This window comes from Saccostrea cucullata, unplaced genomic scaffold, assembly GCF_032062105.1.
Source record: "Saccostrea cucullata isolate Sc308-1 unplaced genomic scaffold, CSIRO_AGI_Scuc_v1 ctg5285, whole genome shotgun sequence".
Taxonomy (NCBI): domain Eukaryota; kingdom Metazoa; phylum Mollusca; class Bivalvia; order Ostreida; family Ostreidae; genus Saccostrea; species Saccostrea cuccullata.
Window position 1 is genome coordinate 34,590 of NW_026937957.1, and position 17,521 is coordinate 52,110.

General features: G+C 32.9%; 1 protein-coding gene across 1 annotated transcript; it reads right to left on the reverse strand.

Moving 5' to 3' along the window:
* Nucleotides 1–6,245: 6,245 nt before the first annotated feature.
* LOC134249120 (zinc finger protein 493-like) lies at nucleotides 6,246–16,636 on the reverse strand. Its single transcript, XM_062731470.1, has 5 exons — nucleotides 16,552–16,636; nucleotides 15,527–15,634; nucleotides 15,286–15,352; nucleotides 11,610–12,731; nucleotides 6,246–8,902 (listed from the first exon to the last, which is right to left on the reverse strand). The coding sequence occupies exons 3-5, from the start codon at nucleotides 15,316–15,318 to the stop codon at nucleotides 7,526–7,528; spliced, it is 2,532 nt and encodes an 843-aa protein (XP_062587454.1). The 5' UTR covers nucleotides 15,319–15,352; nucleotides 15,527–15,634; nucleotides 16,552–16,636; the 3' UTR covers nucleotides 6,246–7,525.
* Nucleotides 16,637–17,521: the final 885 nt, after the last annotated feature.

Genomic DNA, 17,521 nt, shown 5'->3' on the forward strand with positions numbered 1-17,521 from the left:
ATTTTTGTGCAGTCTATTTTTATAATCTACTCGTCCATCACAATTTCTAAAATTCAGTTTTATTTTTAGCATACTTGATTCGACGGGCCACGGGCTATGGAGTGTTTATATATATTTAAATGTTTACTTGCACATCTACACACTGTATCAAAACATGAAGCTTTAAATCTGACCTTCACCTTCATGTATATATATTTACAACTCATAAATTTATACGTTCTTAAAGATGCCGGGAAGTCTTATTTTACATGCACTTCAAGTATACTACTTAAGGTTGTTTATTTTTGAAGGATTTTAAGGGTTTGGGATTATTTGGTTTTTCTATATCTTTATTTATTATTTATAATAAAAATATTTCCCCGACGTCTTTAAAAGTTATGAATTATTAAAGGTATAATTTTAGTTCCATATAGGTTTTGGAGACGAAGAGAAATACACGTATATGTGTTTAAAAATGTTTAAAACAATAATTCTTAGGCCTTTTATTAAGTTCTAGAGCACATGCCGAGAAATTTTAAGATTATCGACGAAATTCAAGATATCGTATTAATAAGCGGGCATATCGGTTTTACTTATCATGTCTAGTTTAACATCTTTTTTCCTTCATCACTCTAAATTAAAAGTAAATTTGAAAATAATTTATACTTCGGGATTAATCGTTATAACGGAAGCGGAAAAAGAAAAGATTACTTGTTGTGCGTTTGAAAGATGCAACATTTTGTTAATTGTGTATGATCTACATTGATGGATTTTACCACTTTTTCCTTATTTTAACGAAAATTAAATTACTTACCTACATTTAATTTTACCACCGTAAACATATCAAGTGTTCTGTGTGTTTTTTCATACTTGAAATGGTTTCCTTGCTTGAACAAAAGATAATTTGATAATTCTCTCTTAATGCATTCGATTTTCTGAAACATATAACTTTATTCAAATCTGTATCAACAAGTCCTGTTTACACTATTGTATGAATCTGCTCATATAGTCCGTCAAGTTACAAGTTATTATACATTACTGAATCGATTTATGTAAGATGAATCACTTGTATCTGTATAACATACAAGTAATATACATCCGCATATAAGATCTGAAGAAAAAAATATTAACATAATTTGCTATAACATTTAAAAGAAAACAATATAACAGGAGCTGGAAATAAAAGTAAAATTGAATACATTAAGTTAGTAAACTACTTGTTGCATAATGTCTATCTGTATTATAGAAATTTTGTTGCATGAGGAAATTTAAAACGATATCATTAACATTTCCGGATGATTTTATGACAAGAGATTTATTTTCAGAATATAATTTCCTTAAGTATTTTATTTATTTATAAGAAGAACGGAGGCCAAAAAAAAAAAAAAAAAATCAACGTCTTTCTATTTTAAAACAAAAGATGAGGGATGTGAATTTTAAGATGTAAATGTTAATCTACAGACTTTCAAGGGCCTTCATCTTATTACTGAATTTGTTTACAAAATGTTTCAACTGGATGGGCTTTTGACCACTGACAGAAGATATTTCTTCCTCCTAAGCATGTGGTTTTTACGAGGGTCTAAGTTTATACCTTGTAAATACATTCATTTTTGAATTGTTTATAGAATTTTTTTTTATAAATCTATCACTATTGATTTTCTTCTTTTTTTTTTCAAAGTAATTACCTAGGACATTAATAGCAAACCAATAATATACAATTTTTGTTGTTTTTGAGGTCAATACATTGATTTAGCTATCTGAGGAGTACAATATTCACCGAGCCCGAAGGGCGAGGTGAATATTGTACTTCGAAGATGGCTAAATCAATGTATTGATCAAAAAACAGCAATAATTGTTTTATATGATTCACTGATAAAATGATAAGCTCATTACTTGTTTGCATTTAATTAAGTCCTAGCCAAATACAAGAGAGAGACAGAATTAAAATGTAAATAAACCTTACTAGTCGTATCAATTGGAAATGTTTTTTTTAATCAATTTTAGTTGCCATGAAGAAAATATATAATGTCAGTCTCTTTTATAGGATAGATTTTGAAAGGAAGGTGTATTATTAGGGAGAACTGACTGCCAAAAACCAAAAAAATTTGTTCGGTAAAAGTGTTGGAGGGGGTCCCTGCATCCCCTCTTACCACCCTTACCCGAAAATATATATTCGCTTATGTTTTGTTCACATGAAAAAAGTCATAGTCGTTTAAATAGCTTCCCAAAACAATTTGTATCAATTTGGAATTTCCCGATCTATTTTTAGATCAATGTAGAGGAAATAAATCCTTGTATTCACCTGGAACGTCACGTGCAGGTCAATACAACGTACTAGTATTTTTCTAACATAGTTGGACTTCAGCCAATCAGAGAGATGGAAATTATTCAATCATATAATAAAAGACATTATTACAAATGGATATAATTATAAATGGAAACAAGAAACATGTATATTCAATTTTATGATAGTATAAAATTCCCAAGTACTTTTTTCTTTCAAATATACATCGCAGTTTTTTTTTTCTAATTATGGAAAACAAAAATACAGTATAATAACGTCAATGGAAAACCGAAAAAAAAATATTTACACTGTAGTCAAAGTGTCCTGTAGTCATAGTGTTAGTGTCATTTTAAGTGTGTATATGTAGAGACTGTGTCAAGAAATGTTAATTGTAGAACACTGACACTTCAAGATAAATCAGGCTGTATATTTGTTTTCAAATTAAGTTAACGATAAAGTCGATTTAAAATTATCAATTATAAAATTTCGCAAAATAAAATTGTTCAACTCACGTCTACATTTTGGTTTGCTTTTTGACCTCTTACTATTCAATATCCGAAAAGTTTATACGAACATTATATTTATTTATACTTCGAGAGAATAAAATAAAAAATCTCATTAGTCACTTAAATAAAATGGGTTGTCCAAAAATGAGCTGAATTACATTTGAAATTAGACCCGACGAAGACCTGAAAACACCCAACTAAACATACATACATGTAGCATCATATCAATACTAGAATTGTTAAAATCCCAGCATATGGCAGAGAAAATTGTTTAGAGATATGAATTCTGAATATTGAATTATCTTTAATATTCGATGAACAGGCTGTGTGTATCTCTATAATCCAGATGTAGAGCACATAATTATAAGAAGCGTAATTGTCTAGAATTTTTTGTCCTTAGAATTCTGTTTGCTCTGCTCCTATTTTATATTGTTTTATTGACTTATGATCTTAAATTCCGTTCGTTATCTCCATATGTTCATAAAAGTTTAAAACATTTGTGTGTTTGTTCGGAGTTTAAAAAAAAATATTTTAAATTCACAAATATATATTGAACATATCGGATACACTTACTTATATGGAAGGCAATGTACAACACGAGACGATATTTTCGTCACACTACCTTATATGGAAGGCAATGTACAACACATGACGATGTTTTCGTCACACTGCCTTATATGGAAGGCAATATACAACACTAGACGATGTTTTCGTCACACTCGTTCTAACAGAAATATTGAAACAGATTGACAAAGTGATTACTAGAGGATGACACCTGCATATTCTTGTCGGGCTCTGATAATGAGCTCATTTGTTCATTTATCAACACAGAATGCCTGATATTTACCCAAAAGACAATGTTCACTTGCAAAAGCAATGTTCAAAAACTTAGTGACCAAAAATCACAAGTATTTGCTTGTTTTAGGAAAGTAAAATAATATTTTTTGATTTTTTAAAACAATAAATGTCTTTGCCGTGATTATTGAAGTGATTTAAAAAAAAAAAAACTTAAGAATCCAATTTATTTTTAGTCTGCATGGAAGGACAGGTTTCTTACTTTAGAACATTAACATTTCAACACATTTTCTTTTCCCCAAATAGTCATTCACTCTTAATTAACGACACTAACTTTTCACGAAATATTATTAATGAACCACATAATTTTATATACTAATGTACAATAGAATGAATTTTCGCTTGCACACAGTTTCTCTGAATTACATCAAAATAAAGTTGTCGTGAATAAAGGTGCTTTCAAACATATCCTAACAGTATAAAACATGCAAAGAATTATAAATGGGTTCTTAATATGAGTTCTACTAAAAAGGCCCTTTCACATAAATCGGCTGAAAGGTATATTACATACAACTATATTTATAAATGTGACTCTTTGATTTCAGGAAGCTATAAACCCTTTAAAAATTATACTTTGTAAGGGACTTTAAACAAAATAATATAAATTTCTACATACTGACTTTATATAATTCTGTTTCAACGTATAGCTTGGGTATTGGCCTTTTTTCTATGATATTTTTTCTTCAAAACATTGAACAGTGAATAAAAAAAAACGATGTTGCTTACCTTTATGGCATTAATAGTGTTTTCATTAACTTAATCTTTGTCCAATGTAATGTAAAGAATAATCGAATCAATTCACTGCAAATTTTCTTCACTTCCACTTTTCCCAAATGGTATATCCCATTTACTGCATAAAACTTCCCCTCTGAGGACAGAATTTATAGATATCATAGGTAACCTTCCCTATACTAAATGAGATTTGACACAAACATAATTTAGTTCTCCTGTATTCCCTCATAAGGCTTTTCAAACTTTTTTCTATAAAAAAGATGTTTACATGCACAACATACTTTCTGGCCACAGCGGTTTGAATTTAATTACTGTGTAATTTATATTGTGTGACCGGTCAACAGGGGATGCTTACTTCTCCTTAGCACCCGATCCCACATTTGGAATTTCCACGAGTCAGTGTATGAATCGTTTTCCATATATTGTTTGGAAATTATATCAGTATCTTTATTTTCATAGTTCATGCATTGTAGTTTTGAAAAAAAGAATAACTATTATTCTACCACGATTATTGCCAAGATAAAAGAAAAACCGTGGACATTATTCTTCAATAAATCACGAATGTCATCAAAAATTTATCAGATCAGAAACACGTATAAAACCTGAACAATTCAAATGCATGTTTGGCTGTAGCATGAAATACTTGTTTGTTTACACCACATCAATGTGTCGTCTTTGTACTGTAAATTGCATCAAGTTGCTGATAAATGTCGGTTTTCATAGCTAAGCAGGGCTATTCCACGAACCTTCCTACACATTTAAACACATGATTTTAGTCCCTAGAGCAGTAAAACAGGAACACAACTTTGTTATTGTATATTCATTATAACTAATCAATATATATTACGAACAAATTTGTAATCTAAAAAGCTATTTTAAATGCAACGTAAGCTCAAATCGTCTGCATTCCATACACAGGTACATGTAAGCAAACAAATTTCCCCGCTGGCGTAAAATGGAACAGCGTAATCGAGACATGGCGACGTAATTCATTTCTCTATAAAGGAAACGAAGCGATTTTAGTAGATATGGTAGAATAGAAATAAAGTCCTTGTTGTCGTGAATGATACACGATAACCTCCTTGGTCTCAAAATGTTGTTTGAAATATAAAAGCCTCGGCTTTCAAACAATATTTCGAAACCAAGGAGGTTATCCTGCAACATTCAAGAAAACGCGGACTTTATTTCTTAAACAGATGCCTTGTGGCAGGTTTAATTGAATGTATACCAGGCATTATTAATAGGATATTCTTAAATGCTATCTATTTACATGTATGAAAAACATAAAACAGAAAATGATGAAATCAATGGGTTTTATTCACTCTTGTGATACACATACTGTAAGTCATTTTAATTTCTTGGCGTTAAAATTTTACGACATTTCAAAAAGAACCAATTGCGATGGTTTTAATTTCATGCTGCAAGAAATGAATTCTGTAGAAGCATTTAAACGTTTCTAAGAACAAGTAATAGAATTCACGATGGGTTTAATTTAGCGGAAAAATGATAAATCGCGAACAAAGCAAAATTAAAACCATCGTGTATATTTGCCAGTCTACAGTATACATAAGCTCCTCTAATCTAATGCATTAGTATGCTTTTGCTGTTAATATTTCTATCAACATGATCAATATACAGTGTTCTTAAGATACAAATTTAATCAGTTCTATTGGAGTGGAAGTATAACAACCCTAGAATTAAACAATTTTAACAAGAAAAAATAACGTACCTCCAACTATAGACACTTAGAAGAAAAAAATTAAAAGATATACTCCGATTGCATAATTTTATACTTATACATTGAAATGCAGAATCACACAGGTAATAATTCAATACTTATTTATTTAACAAAACAAACAACGAGATATGTATTCTGAAGACTAATTAAAATGTCTTTTCTCACAAACCTTTTTTCACCTCATACATATAAAGTTGAAGAGGCACTGTACTCGTCTTAGTACACTGCTTAATTTACTAATACCCTCCCACCTGTCACATTTATCAAAAGTCCCTTCCCACCTACAAGTCACATTTAGCAAACATATATGACACATATATTTTCACCTTCATTATATGTCATAATGTGCCATTATCCTACATCCCTTCACCCAGTCCCATTTATCCCAAGCCCCTCTCATCTATGCTCCATTTATCCCAAGTCCTTTTCTTCACATTTATCCAAAATCCCTCTTTCATATGTCCCATTTATCCAAAACCCTTCTTTTATATGTCCCATTTATCCAAAATCCTTCTTTTATATGCCCCATTTATCAAAAGTCCGTCTTTCATATGTCCAATTTATCAAAATTCGCTCTTTCGTATGTCCCATTTATCTAAAGTCCCCTTTTCATATGTCATATCTATCAAAGGTCCTTCATTCATATGTCACAATTATCCAATATTCCTCTTTCATTAGTCACATTTATCAAGCAATTATGCAAAGTCCCTCTCACATTTGTCAGATTTGTGCAAAGTGTCTCCCATATATAACTTGTCTTGGAATCGGAATGTTTCATTGCTGATTACATTCCTCGTAATGTTTGATAAAATCCGGAGTTAGAATACATACTATATTTTTATGGTAATCCTAAAATCCTCTCGTTTATTTCTAGAATATCTCGAACACAAATTGCAATTATAATCCCTATTTGTCATCATTGACTTCCGATACTTTCTGATTGGTTGAAAATTCTTCTACATATACATTATACATCATACATCATATATGTGAGGTTCGTCAGCAGAGTGAAGCTTAATGCCTGTGCAAGATACTTTAACAGCTGAAGGTGGTCCCAAACACATTTTATTTAAAAGGGTTTACATCTAATGATGAAACATATGGAAATAACAAATAGTATTCAAGATTAAAAGTCTATAAACAATACAAAATAGAAGCACAGGAAACACGAACGCCCAAAGCAATAGATCTAGAGGTGGGATCATGTTCCATGAACGAGAGAGCATCCCCTGCCGGCCAGTCATTTGACTCTAGTATCTTATACAGAGAATGCCTCCAACTCATGATCACATATCCCATTCCTAAGGTTCGCCAACTGAATGTATCCTTCGTGTACCGGTACGTTACCGGATAGATTGAATGGCTTCCCAAACATCACATTCATAAAGTTTTTAACCTGTACGTCATTATGTCTTCAAAAGTGACTGTAATTTACCAATTGTTTGAATGCCTGTTCACATGCATCGCATGTATAAAGTTCTCATGCGTTCGTGTCCTCATGTGTTTATTTAAATGTGCTTTTTCACCAAATGCTTTCTTACACGGACCACATATATAAGGTTTATCACCGGTATGTATCCTACGATGTTTTTTTAAGTTACCTGAACTATAAAATGACTTTCCACATACATCACACTTATGAGGATTATCATAAGTGTGTGTCCTCATGTGATTCTTATAGCTTTGTGAATGGCTATATGCCTTCCAACATACATCACATTTATAAGGTTTTTCACCTGTATGAGTCCTCATGTGTGTGTGTAAGGTACTTAACTTGTAGGTTTCCTTCCCACAAAAATCACATTTATAAGGATTATCACCAGTATGTGTGCTCATGTGTGCCTGTAAGGCATTTGATCGAGTGAACGCCTTCACACATATACTGCATTTATAAGGTTTATCACCTGTGTGTATCAGCTTATGTTTCTTTAAAATACTTGATTGGTTGAATGCCTTCCCACAAACATCACATGTATAAGGTTTATCCCCTGTGTGTATCAGCACATGTGTCTGTAAGTCACCTGACCGACTGAATGCCTTTCCACACACTTCACATTTATAAGGTTTTTCACCTGTATGTGTTCTCATGTGTGTCTGTAAGGTACTTGAATCGTAGAATGCCTTTCCACACACATCGCATCTATAAGGCTTATCACCTGTATGTGTTCTCATGTGTCTCTGTAAGTGGTGTGAGAGGTTGAATGCCTTTCCACACACATCACATGTATAAGGTTTTTCACCTGTATGTGTCCTCATGTGTATTTGCAAGGCAATTAATCTGATGAATTCTTTTCCACACACATCACATTTAAAAGGTTTATCATCTTTGTGTATCAGCACATGTTTCTTTAAGTGACTTGAGTGGCTGAATACCTTTCTACACACATAACATTTATATAGTTTATCACCTGTGTGTCTCCTCATGTGTTTCTGTAAGTCACTTGACAGTTTTGATACCTTTCCACAAAAATCACATTGGAAAGGTTTATCACCTGTATGTGTCCTCATGTGACTCTGTAAGTGATGTGAGTGTGGAAATGCCTTCCCACATACATCACATTTATAAGGTTTATTACCTGTATTTGTCCTCGTGTGTCTCTCTAAGTCACACTGCTGTTCGAATGTCTTTCCATACACATCACATTTATTAGGTTCACCACCTCTATGTATCCTCGCATGTCTCCATAACTGATATGGATGATCAAATGTTTTCCTACAAATGTTACATTCCCTAGGCCATTTACTTTCACAAATATTTGTGGATGGTTCAGATTTCCCAAATTCATTTTCATTTACTCTATAGTTGAACTACACAGGATGACTCTCTGATCTGGGTGCAAAATCTGCCTTTTCTTGCTGTAAATGTGAGAGAGAAATCAATTTAATGCTATTTCAAGATATTTATCTAGAAGATATCGAGAGACTTGGGGTCACATCGTTCACCTTAATAACTATTGCCATGCTGTTATTTCATCAGATCCTCCCCCCCCCCCTTGTTATACCTATTGTGGCCCACTTTCAGAGGACATGATTAATTGAATGTATACCTGGCATTATTTATAGGAAATTGTAAAATGTTATCTATTAACAATGACATGTATGAAAAACATAGACAGAAAGAATGATATCAACGGGTTTTATTCACTCTTGTGATACATATATACATAAGCTTCTCAAATCTAATGCATTTATATTCTTTGCTGTTAATACTTTTATCAACAAGATCAATATATTGTTCTTAAGAAACAAATTTTATTTGTTTTACTTGAGTGAGAGTAGAACAACCCTAGAATTAAACAATTTAGACACAAGAAAAAATGAAGTTCCTCCAACTAGAGACACATAGAAGAAATAAAATTGAAAAAGATATACTCAGATTGCATAATTTTATACTTATACATTGAAATGCAGAATCACACAGGTAATAATTCAAAATATATATATTTATCTAACAAAACAAACAATGAGATATGTCTTCTGAAGACTATTAAAATGTCTTTTCTCACTTATCTTTTTTCACCTCGTACATATCACATTGAAGAGGCATTGTACAGGTCTAAGTTCACTGCTTAATTTACTTATACCCTCCCACGTGTCACATTTATCATAAGTCCCTTCCCATTGACAATTCACATTTAGCTAACATACATGTATATAGGACACATATATGCTCACAGGTCCTCCAACATATGTGCCATTTATCCTACATCCCTTTACCCAGTGACATTTATCCCAATTCCCTCTCTTCACATTTATCAAAAGTTCCTCTTTCGTGTGTCCCATTTATCAAAAGTCCCTCTTTTATATGTCCCATTTATCCAAAGTTCCTTTTTTACATGTCATAATTATCAAAAGTCCCTTTCATATGTCGAAATTATCCAATATCCCCCTTTCATATGTCACATTTATCCAAAATCACTCCTACATACAAAGCGATTATGCAAAATCCCTCTCACAAATGTCAGATTTATACAAAGTCCCTCCAATATATAACTTGTCTTGCAATTGGAATGTTTCATTGCCGATTACATGCCTCGTTATGTTTGATAAAATCTGGAGTTAGAATACATACTTTATTTATATGGTAAGGCCATCCTTAAAAAATTGTTTTTTTGCGGTAACGCGACCGACTCACCAAAATCCACCCGACTGGATTTTTGTTCATCGGTTCAAAAATCTTTTTTTTTTTTTTTACGTATCCATTTTCCGTTTTTATCCGAATGATATTTTGTTTTAAGTTTCGGTTACACTGACGCTTTATCTTTCCCCAAAGTACTATTAAAACGTCTTTGTCATCTACAAATTTAAAGATGGCGTCCGAGAAAATTGCGGGAAATATTGACTCTATAGTTCTGTCAGTTACAGTAAATTTTCAAGGAAAAACATCTTAATTACTAGGCAAAAAAATATTGTTCGTCAGTTCCACCTTACAGATACATGGTATGATGTTTATGACATCGCCACAAAATTGGTGGCAGACAAAATTACACGTGGGATGATTGCGGATTTGCAGCTAATTAATAAACTATCAAAATCTTAAAACTTGTTAATATCACAACCCCCCCCCAACCCCCGAAACACTAGATTAGTGTTGAATCAGTTATTTGAGGTACGTGACTGATGAGAGTCACTTTCTTGGGAAAAGTTTGCCTAAAAAGAACTGATGTGTTCTGATAAATAAAAGATTGAATTCATTTAGAATGCTTTAATTTTCCTGTTTGATAAGTAAGATGAAAATTGAGACATAGTTAATACCTTTATATTAACTATACCATATATTTATATACCACCGGAATTTATATCTGACATTCTATCTAAAAAAAAAAAACCCTGCCTACCTACTCACACCTAAAATGATGAGGCGCGTTACCGCAAAAAATATTTTTTTAAAGATGGCCTAATCCTCAAATGTACTCATTTATTTCTAGAATATCTCGAACATAAATTGCAATAATAACCTTTATTTATTCTCATTGACCTCCGATATTGTTTTAATTAGTTTAAAGTCCTTCCACATATTCATTTCTCATCATATTTATGAGGTTCATGAAGAGAGTGAATCTTAATGTCTAAGCAAGGTGCTTGAACAATTCAAGTGGATCCCAAAAACATTATACTTATAAGGTTTTTCACCTCATGATGAAACATATGGAAATAACAATTATTACTCAAGTTTATAAAACAATACACAATAGGAGCACAGGCAACATGAACGTCCAAAACATAAGAGGTGGAATCAGGTGCCATGGAGGAGTGAACATCCTCTGCCGTCTGCCATGTGTTTCTAGTCTCTTACACGGAGAATGCCTTCCCACTCACATATCATATTCCTAAGGTTTGTCATCTGAATGTATCCTTTCATGAACCCGTACGTTACTTGATTGGTTGAATGCCTTTCAAAACTCACCACATTCATCAAGTCTATAACCTGTACGTGTTCTCATATGTGACTCCAAGTTACCTAATTGTGTGAATGCCCTTTCACATACATCATATTTATAAAGTTCTAATCTGTATGTGTCCTCATGTGTTTATTCAAATCCCCTTTTTCACCAAATGCTTTCTTACACAAACCACATATGTAAGGTTTTTCACCAGTGTGTATCCTACGATGTCTTTTGAAGTGACTTGAAAAAGGAAATGACTTTCCACATACATCACACAAATGAGGATTAACATAAGTACATGTATGTGTCCTCATGTGACTCACACAGTTTTGTGAATGGCTGAACGCCTTCCCACAAACATCACATTCATAAGGTTTTTCACCTGTGTGTGTCCTCATGTGTCTTTGTAAGTGGTATGAGAGGTTGAATACCTTTCCACACACATCACATTTATACGGTTTATCACCTGTGTGTATCCTCATGTGTCTCTGTAAGTCACTTGACCGGTTGAATGCCTTTCCACACACATCACATCCATAAGGTTTAATACCCGTGTGTATCAGCACATGTGACTGTAAGCTACTTGAAACATTGAATGCCTTTCCACACACATCACATTTATAAGGTTTATCACCTGTATGTATCCTCATGTGTCTCTGTAAGTCACTTGACCGGTTGAATGCTTTTCCACACACAACACAACTATATGGCCTTTCACCTGTATGTGTTCTCATGTGTCTTTGTAAGTGATATGAGAGGTTGAATACTTTTCCACACACATCACATTTGTACGGTTCATCACCTGTATGTTTCCTCATGTGTATTTGCAAGGCATTTAATCTGAAGAATGCTTTCCCACACACATCACATTTAAAGGGTTTATCACCTTTATGTATCATCACATGTCTCTGTAAGTTACTTGACTGAATGAATGCCTTCCCACACACATCACATTTATAAGGTTTATCACCTGTATGTATCCTCATGTGTTTTTGTAAGTCACTTGATCGTTTGGATACCTTTCCGCACACATCACATTGAAAATGTTCACCACCTCTATGTATCCTTGTGTGTATCCATAACTGATGTGGATCATTAAATGTTTTCTCACAGATGTTACATTCACTGGGCCATTTACTTTCAAAAGTATTTAAGGATTGTTCAAAATTTCCAAACTCATTTCCGTTTACACTATAGTTTAACTTCACAGTATCTCTTTCTGATGTGGATGCACAATCTGCCTTCCTTTTCTGTAAATGTGACAGAGAAATCATTTTAAAGAGGCTGGGTGGTCGTGGCGATTTTTAGACTTTTTTGATCTCCATTAGAAGAAGAGCTTCAAATAAAGATATGATAAAATGATCAAACTTTAAAGCTAAAATTTATGAAATTTTTCTTTGCCAAATGATAGTTGACAGCTTAAGATTGATTGATTGATTGAATACTGTTTTACATCCCTCTCCAGAATATTTCACTGATATGGAGACGTCACCATTGCCGGTGAAGGACTGCATATTTAGGCCTTTGCTCGGCACTCAGGGCCTTTGAGCAGGGAGGGATCATTATCGTGCCACACCTCGGGGCCTCGGTTTATACAGTCTCATCCGAAGGACCGCCCCATTTAGTCGCCTTTTACGACAAGCAAGGGGGTACTCAGGACCTATTCTAACCTGGATCCCCACGGGGTGACAGCTTAAGATATCATATCCCAAAGTTTGAGTTAAATCTGGTGGTTAATTAAAAATTATTTACATTGTAGTTGACCCACTAGCCTCCTTAATGCTATTTCAAGGTATTTATCTGGAAGATATCAAAAGACCTAGGTTTACATCGTTCACCTGAATAACTATGGCCGCCCACACCTCTTCCAGGGTGTCATTATTTGAAAAATTTAGAATCTTCTCTACACTTGGATGATTCCACATGTTTTAAAAAATGAATGTAATATTTTTTTCTTTGATTGATGTATCAAAGAAAAATTTTGACGGAAAACTTCATCAAAGCGCATAGCACATTGATGAAAAAGTTTTCCGTCCAAATTTTTCTTTGATATATCAATTAAAGAAAAAAAAATATTACATTCATTTCTTATCATTTAATTATGATTTTAAATTAATAAAATGAAAATTTCTTTCACTTCTCTATTAAATTTTTGCATCAAAAACAGTGCGCACGAATACATCACCAAAACATTAACCTTGCTGAAAATTCAAAATGGCTCTAGCCATGCTATCTAAAAATGTTCTCAAATATTGTTGTGTGATTACCAACATTCTCTGAAATAATTTACAGTTCTTTAAAACAAAAAAAAATTACCTGTTGTGTTATTGTATATTTCCCCCGCTACGTTATTAAGTTCGTAAATGTAATGGGGAGCTACATGTAGTACTCAAATATCCTAACAGTTCTAGGTCAGAGAAAATTTGGATTTCATTTGCGCATCTTTTCACCTGAATTTCAAACCAAATATATAAACAGGTATCACAACCTGTCAACATGGTCTACGCTGTAAAGCCTGTAAGATTCTGCTGCCGACAGTTCAAGATTAAAAGAATTCCTTCCTCATTCATGCAGTGTCGTTTTTCTCGATCAATCGTTTTCCATGATCTAACAGAAATACAGTTTTCCCCGCTTTGGTAGCATTTTAATTAAAAATATTGTTTCAGAGTTCCATTGTTTCACACAAGATATCTCAAAGTCAAACATTTTAAAAAGTATGCCCATCAAGCGATTTCTTCCCTTCTTTTCCAAAACTGTTTTGTCGTCATGCAGACGATTATAGTTGTTTAGCAATGGAGGATAATTCAAAATGAAACGAAAGTAGAAAATAAGTCAGGAAGGTAACAGACAGGCTCCGAAATTCAGGAAAATATTTATTAAAGCAAAAGTATTTAATTATTCCTTCGAACAGTAATCTGGAAGCGGGAATATACATGTAGCGACTGAAAAAGTAGTTTCGGCAGCTTAGTGCAAGCGAACTCTAGATTTTATTGATACAGTTATCAAAAGATTTTTTTATCCAATCAGAATCAAGTATTTAATAGAAATTAAAGGATAAAGCTTTTCTGGCTCAGTGGTTCTTCAGAAGATTAAAAAGAGATTTCTTATATATTTCTGTGTAAAAATTTGATTCTATATTGTGGCCCCGCCCTACCCCCAAGGGTCATCATTTTTACAATTTACATTCTACACAATGTGTACGCCAGGATGCTTCCACATAAGTTTCAGCTTTTCTGGCTCAGTGGTTCTTTAGAAGAAGATTTTAAAAGATATTTCTTATATATTTCTATGTAAAACTTTGAATCCCCATTGTGGCCCTGCCCAACACCCAGGGGTCATGTTTTGAACAATTTAGAATATACATTATCCCTGGATGCTTCCACTTAAGTTTCGGCTTTTCTGGCCCTGAGGTTCTTGAGAAGATTTTTTTAAAAATCTAAATTTCTGATCAAGTATGTTTTGTACAAAGTTTAGTCAAATTTGGTCCAGTGGTTCTTGAGAAGAAGTCGAAATTGTGAAAAATTTACAGAAAGATGGACAGACAGCTTGACAGATGGATGATGGACAAAATGTGATCAAAAAATTTACTTGAGCCTTTGCCTCAGGTGAGCTGATATGAGATGATTGTCCTTAAAAAATAACAATTTGTACAAAATTTTAACGTAACGTCAGGCAGAGATGTTTTTGATACAAGTCATTGTATTTTGTATAATATTAAGTAAAGTAATTTTTTATCCAATCAAACACAGCGTTACAACCAGAATTGAATTATTAGAGAATATTGCCACTACAGTCTTGACTTACCTTCATTTTTTGTTGATGACCTTCTTCCTCCATTGCCGAGTGAGAAATTTTAAGCTTAACTTTTCTTCTACAATTAAAACAACTTATACAAAGAAATCTACAGCTTCTACTTATATCACAAGAATGCATAAAAACATTGTTTTACAAGGCTTTAATTATCACGGACCTGGACCTTTCTATATTTATATTTTATTTAAAATGTATTTTTCAGAGAACTTTTGCCATTCACATTGATATATACCAATAGGTTCTTCTTCCTCTTCCAATTTCAGATCTCTAGGGCTGGATATATAGGTGTCTCAATCTCACACTCTGATATGATCTTTTATTTTACTATTGCCTTTAAGTCCTGTAAAAGAGCAGTATTTTAAATATTAATCATTTTCGTTATTTTCTACGCAACAAAAAGGATAGAATGTATCACTTGACCTTGAATCAAACACACATCATCTGCACCACTAGTCTGAAACTCTACCCATTAGTTTTTACTCCGCCATTAAGATGATGGATGATATCTAAATTGAAATTATGAAAATTCTTTGTCATCACATTCTCAACTATTTTTTTTTCAGAAACGGGGCTATACAACTCTATTAGCAACATTATTTTGAAAAAAAAAAATCACACAATTGTTTGTGATTTATCATAAAGTTAAAACAGATCGAGGGTCTCAGTTTTTTTTTCAGGGACTTAAGGGGTCTGTAATAGGACATTTAGAATCTACGTTATCCCAGGATACTTCAACAAAAGTTTCAGCTTTTCTTCTCCAATGTTTCCAATGAAGAAGATTTTTTAAAAGTTTTTAACAGGTCCAACACAAATTCTTGATTAAGCTATAAAGCTTTATTTAGCTATATAACTTTATTAGGTTATTCAAAATAGCTTGATTAAGCTATTTAATCACACTTTTTAAAAAAAATATTTTATTTTTTCAGCTTGTGCAAAAAGTCGCTCCTTTGTGCAGTGGAAATATTAAACTTTGAACTATTGTGAATACAATGCAAGTAAAAATCACTCACCAAACTGCGTCTCCTTGAGAGATTGTGTACTCAAAGTTTTAAAAGTTTAGGGGCTATTGATGAGTGTCCACACAGTTATATAAAAGCGGGGGTTAAAATCAGAGGAATCTCGGACATGATATTAAAAGTAGTAATATAAATTAACATGGTGCAGAGATTGTTTCATTCCTGCTTACACAACTCAGCTGCTATTTGTACCGTAATGTATAAGAAGTATCAAAATTATAATTATAATATAAACATTTACCTCCCTGATGCACACCACATTAAACTAATGTATTGATAAATCAGCATGTGCGGCCGTGGTTTGTCTTTATTTACGTTCTGTAAACCGGAATGTCGATCCCGATCTATATACTAGTTAAAATACGGTAATCAAAGTACTGAAAATACTGAGTGGAAGTTTAAAATGAAAAGAAAAAAATGGATAAATTACATGTAAATCAGTAAGAAATATAATCATTGAGTTCAGTTACATAGTACACAGCTTATAATTTTTCTGAGTGTGTTTCACAACTACACAATACATAGGCCTACAAGTATCATAGAAAGAGAGAGTGTGGGAAATGGTCACATTTCCCCGCGATAAAAGGAATCTGCAAAATGAGTCAAAGACCTTCCAAAATTAATTTTCTTCCCAATTTTTATTAAGAATTTTAACTTTCTGTTGTAAATCCACTTATTATTTTTTTCATATAAACCTGCAATCCTTGATGCCCACTTTTTATAAATAAATAAAAAACATGGGGAAAAAAATTAAAAGATTTTTGTTGGATTATAACAAATGCTACCTCATGATACTGTGTTTTTTTTTTTATCGCAGAGCAATCACCCAAGTTAATTAATTGTAAATGAGAGCTAAAGTAAGAAGGTCTGAAAGGTTGCAGGTGCGTGGCGCACGCGTTGTAGCCCTGTTTTCCAAGAGTGTCATTTAAGCTAATTAGAGAGAAAGAGAGTGAGCAAGCACGGATTTATAATTTGTTTGTTTGTCATTTCTGCTATGGCTGTTTAATTATTTTGCGTGATAAAGTCACAGAATTAACCAACTTTTAAAAAGTGTACGTCCAAAAATTCCCGCCGTTTACCCGCGCTTGATTAAATTTCTTCACTTTGACATTCAGAGCACTGGGCAGAAATCACATTGCGTCAACACCACGTGACGGCCATCGCAATGCTTTGTTTTGCAGAATTTATGCAATTTTGATTTGATACTTTGA

What these genes read in the sequence shown, in the direction of transcription:
- LOC134249120 (XM_062731470.1), bottom strand. Translation starts at nt 15,318, where the DNA reads ATGGAGGAAGAAGGTCATCAACAAAAAATGAAG. An exon ending in GTCATCAACAAAAAATGAAG is followed by an intron (nt 12,732 to 15,285) that starts GTAAGTCAAGAC and finishes TCACATTTACAG; the next exon opens with AAAAGGAAGGCAGATTGTGC. An exon ending in ATAAACACATGAGGACACAT is followed by an intron (nt 8,903 to 11,609) that starts ACAGATTAGAAC and finishes CATCCTGTGTAG; the next exon opens with TTCAACTATAGAGTAAATGA.